The 4,756-nt window shown below is 32.8% G+C and overlaps 1 protein-coding gene across 2 annotated transcripts; it reads left to right on the forward strand.

Annotated features, from left to right (window-relative positions):
- The first annotated feature begins 742 nt into the window (after positions 1–742).
- LOC131638097 (cadmium-induced protein AS8-like) lies at positions 743–4,289 on the forward strand. Of its 2 annotated transcripts, XM_058908650.1 has the most exons (7): positions 743–1,082; positions 1,240–1,294; positions 1,378–1,587; positions 1,685–1,741; positions 1,950–2,196; positions 3,014–3,226; positions 3,386–4,289. In XM_058908650.1, exons 5-7 carry the CDS (start codon positions 1,956–1,958, stop codon positions 3,421–3,423), a joined length of 492 nt encoding a protein of 163 aa, XP_058764633.1. In that variant the 5' UTR covers positions 743–1,082; positions 1,240–1,294; positions 1,378–1,587; positions 1,685–1,741; positions 1,950–1,955; the 3' UTR covers positions 3,424–4,289. The 2 variants fall into 2 exon arrangements, with proteins under 2 accessions (XP_058764633.1, XP_058764631.1); XM_058908648.1 differs by lacking the exon at positions 3,386–4,289 and having other exon boundaries at positions 3,014–3,334.
- Positions 4,290–4,756: the final 467 nt, after the last annotated feature.

Consider the following 4,756-nt stretch of genomic DNA (forward strand, 5'->3'; position numbering starts at 1 on the left):
AGGTACACAAGATTACAAGTCCTTTTCAAAAGTCAACCAAAAACAGTTTTTTGTCAAAGGGCATATCATCAAGATAAAATCCCCAAATGAAAAATATGTTCCAGAGGGGATTATAGAGGACCTCTTGAGGTTTCCAAAAAGTCCTAGAACTCCTTCATAGCTTAAAAATTGAGAGAGATATGCTTTGTCAAAGTTGGGTAATTTTGGAGGCAAAATGTGAAGTAAAAGAGGTTCAAATTGGAATTTTTTTGCAAAAGGGCCTATCTTTTTATGACTCAATCTTGGTCCACAAGCTATCCAAACCATAGGCCACGAATTATATCATTTTATTAATTTTCACTACTACATTTTTGGCCTACGACCACGCTAAAATTATCCACAGCTCAGAAACTGTGGCCACATATATGATTTGGCCAGGGTTTTCAAAGCGTAGAATTATGTTATAAAATATTGAATCCGGAGTGTGAAATTGTGGTCTTTCCTTCAATTGCCACGGTCAGACAACTGCAGATATTTTTAGCCGCAAAAGGAAAACCGCGGCCTTATAATTTTGACTACAAACTGTGGCCCAAGCCTAAAAACATTTACCCCGCCAGATTTTCCCTCTTTTCGTTTCCCTCAAATTTTTCGTTTCCCTCAAATTTTTTCGTTTCCATCCTTTTATTATTATTATTATTATTATTATTATTATATTAAAGAAGAGACCCAAGTATGAAAGAAGAGACCCAAGTATTAACTTCAAGCAAAGAAAAGGAAACCAAAATACAGCGTAAAATCCTAATCCTAATCGTTCAACCTTCAAACAAACCTGGAAACAAAAACCAACATTCTTCAATTCCATTATCGTCTAAACCTAGACTTATGAGATTTACCTCCTTCTCCTTCAAATCCAATCGTAACCTTAGACCCTCATTCATCAATGGAGGCGAAGAACGAGCAAGTTGCAGAGTTTTGGTGTGCGAAGTCTAGTCGAGGTAACAATCCAGTCGTCGAAGCGCATGGCGGTTTCGGCCAATCCAGTCGTCGAAGAAGAAGAAGAGCACGAAGGTCCCACACATCATCCTATTGCACCGTCACACGAGGTTTGCATCAAAACCTCCGTTTAATTTCAAACTCTAGTTTCGTTTCATTGCGATGAGATGATAGAGATTTGATATGAAGAATGTTTTTCACCGAACTGTTATGGTTTTATGAGGGAGTACTAAAAAAAACCCTAATTTATGTCTTCCTTTATCTCAGTCGCCGTGACGCGAAACGAAGACGCTGAGATCCAAATCCACACTTCACCATGAAGGTTCTTCTCTCAAACCCTAACATTTCCGTCCTATTTTGATTTATTGCTATTTCCACCAAACCATATTCAATTCGTTTTTGCAGTTCAACGTTGCAAATTCCACCAATGGATTCTAGAAGAAGCTGGAAATCTATGATGACATGAAGCTATAATTTCTTCCCCTATTTCACTTTTTATGTTGTTTCTATTCACAAGATTTGTTATTCTGTTAACTAAATTGTGTTGTGAATTTCAGTCGTGCTTTTTGGGACAAGAGGATCTCTCAAGAGGTTAATGGTGATGCTTTGGGAGAGGTATGGTTAAATTCGGAAATCAATTTAGGAACTTTGATGAAATTTGTGTTGATTATTGTTACTAATTATCCTTTGTTTATGATTGTGTTACAAATAGGAATTTAAAGGCTATGTTTTCCAAATTATAATTTCTAGTTACTCCATATTTCCCCTCGTAAGTTTTCTCAATTCTCTTTCCATTTCATATTCAGTCACGCGTATATTTCAAATTATAGATTATCAAAATCGATTTTCCAAACGTGATTTCAGTAAAACTTCACTCGTTTAGTACTTTGACAGAAAGTTTATCATTGTCATTTCACCAAACATGTTGTGTGCTAGTTTGTTGATTACTTACAACTGCAATGTTTTCACTTGTTTAGGTTGTAATGATTATAAAGGGATTATTTAGAAGATATAAAAAAAGGAACCCTGTTCATCCTACTTATGGAGCCTTTTATGGAATGGGTTTTGGAATAGGTGCTGGTGTTGGATGGGGTCCTGGGTTTGGTCTTGAAGTTGTTGGCTATGTTGGATCTGGTTGTGGCGTTGGATTCAATGTTGGTGTTACTCTTGCTGGCTTTGGAATTGGGCTTCCAGCTAATGTTATCTTTGCCGCTCCATATAATGGTAAACCTCTTTGGTTAATTGTTATGACAAATTAATTTGCATGCATTTAGGGTTTATTAGGATTGTATGTGTCAAACTCATGGTTATCAAATTGAGATTCATATTGTGAATTCGAAGAACTATTTTCTGAATCATGAATCAAAAGATACTTTACTAATAAAAACATGATATTTTTAAGTAAAGACAAGTGACATAACTTAGTTATAAGCATATATGTCATTTTAGCAGTGTAGTCAACATCGAGTGCTGGATTATAAGATCATAAGATCGTTTTTGTTGCCGGTATGGTCAAGATCGATCTCTTAGAAGCAAGATCGTAAAGAAAACGTGTTGGGTCTTTTTTTGGGCCTGTATTATTATTTTCATGTTTTTGTCTATGTGTGTATATGTGTATGAAAATATTTAAGAAAAGTGGGTGGCGAATGGTGAACCTGAAAATAATTTAAGAGTCAATTCATAAGAAATGTGGCTGGCTATACATAGCTGACAAAAATAGTGGCTCACCACACTAAGTTTTTAGGTTGTGATTTGTTCCGCTGTGATTCATTGGATTGGAGTGAATCAGAATTCATCTTAGTGAATCAGGATTCATCATCATAATAAATCAGAATTCAGTATGAGATTCATGTTTGAAATTGATAAACAATTGAGATTTGTATTAATTGTATCCAAATTTGTACTGAATATAGATATGACTCACATGTTTTGTAAGATACTGATGGCCATGCTCAAATATATGCTAATATTATGTGTGATTAAAATTAAAGATTCTTAGTCCTAAACTCACACATGTTACTTGTGACTTATTTTAAACCAGCTTTTTTGGCAACAAAAAGCTCTGCATTGAAGTTAGCACGTTCTGGTACACAAACCGCAGAGGATGTTTGGATTAGAAATTCACCTCTTGTGTCTGATTTTCAACGAGAAGCCGGTGAAAAGTTCTCTTGCTTTCGCCAAAAGTATTTATCAATCAATGGAACTGATTTCTTTGACGTGAAGAACAGCTTGCCTTTGCTTACTGCATCTGCCTGTAAAAATATTCAAACATTTCATAACCAATTACTCAATATTATTAGATTTTGTGTTTGATTACAGATGTTGCATTGTTTTGGAGCAATATCTATTGCTTTATCTTAAATCTACATAGTCAAAATACCTTGTATCTCATTTCATATTTGTATGATTGCAGGTACATTATTATGTGCAGTCTCACATTCAAATGAATGAATATCGCGACCGTGTAATCTTGGTGGGTATTAGTATTTAGATGCTTCATATTTAACCTGTTATCTCATTTCATACTCGTAGAAGTGAAATCTTAGGAAAGTCAGCAAACATTATTCAGAGGAAAGTTCGTTCCTATAATCCAGGTAGAAAACATTTTAAAATTTATCATCATAAAGCATTTTAAAGCATGTATTTCATAGCTGCTGGAAAATATCTATACATCCTACACAACCATTGCTTCTAAGATTGGATTTAATTTTATAATTTTGATTTATTTTAGTTTGTCTTTGTGACTATGTATTACAGAGTCAGTGCCATAAATACCTAGCATAACATCATTTTATGTAAGTATATAGATTTTCCAGCAATGGAATTTTCAAGATGGTAACTACTTTCTCCCTTCACGAAAAGTTTTTTTAATCCAACAATGAAATGTTTTAAACTTTTTAATTAATTTTGTAAGTATATAAATTTTCCTGATATTAGTAAAGTGAGTTCCCTTTTGTACATTGATAGAATGGAAAAATGTAGAAAGTTTAGATATGTAACACTAGCAGAATCTTGTTACTTAAATTGGCTGATTATCTTCCCTTCGTTCTAAACTTTGCTATTCACATTCAATGTTAGTCTTTTGTTTATGTTGATGCAGACATTTAAGATAATAAAAGGAATGAGAATGGATCTATACAAATCAAGATACAAAATTCTGCTATTCACATTCAGTATTAATCTCTATTGTTACTATGTTGTTGGAGTTGTTTGTTACTATGTTGTATTTGTTCAATTTTACATTGTACTTCAATGTTGTAAATTTGTAATTTGGATTAAGGTGGTTTGGATTAATAGTGTCATCAATTATTTTTTTAGGGGATTCTGTTAAGTTAACAAGAATATTTATGCCCTTGAATATTTTGTTTCTTGAATATTTTTTTGTAATTAATTAGATTCTAATCATCAACATTATTGTTAATTTTATATTGATCAATATTATTGTTAATTATATATATATATATATATATATATATATATATATATATATATATATATATATATATATATATATATATATATATAATGACATATTTATGTAATGATACAGAAATAAACCGTGGCAAGATAAATGGTTTAGAATGCATAACATATAACCACGGTTTTAAATTTGTGGTCATAACCAAACCGTGGCTATATCTTGAACCAAAATTGTATGTTAAGCGTTAAATTGAAACCGTGGCTTTTCCATATAGCCACAGTTTTGCAGTCATGGCAAATACAAACCGCGGCCTTAATCAAGCTACCTAAACCGTGGCCTAAAAAATCCACGATTGTAAAAAAG

The sequence above is a fragment of the Vicia villosa genome, unplaced genomic scaffold, assembly GCF_029867415.1.
Source record: "Vicia villosa cultivar HV-30 ecotype Madison, WI unplaced genomic scaffold, Vvil1.0 ctg.002171F_1_1, whole genome shotgun sequence".
Classification (NCBI taxonomy): Eukaryota; Viridiplantae; Streptophyta; class Magnoliopsida; order Fabales; family Fabaceae; genus Vicia; species Vicia villosa.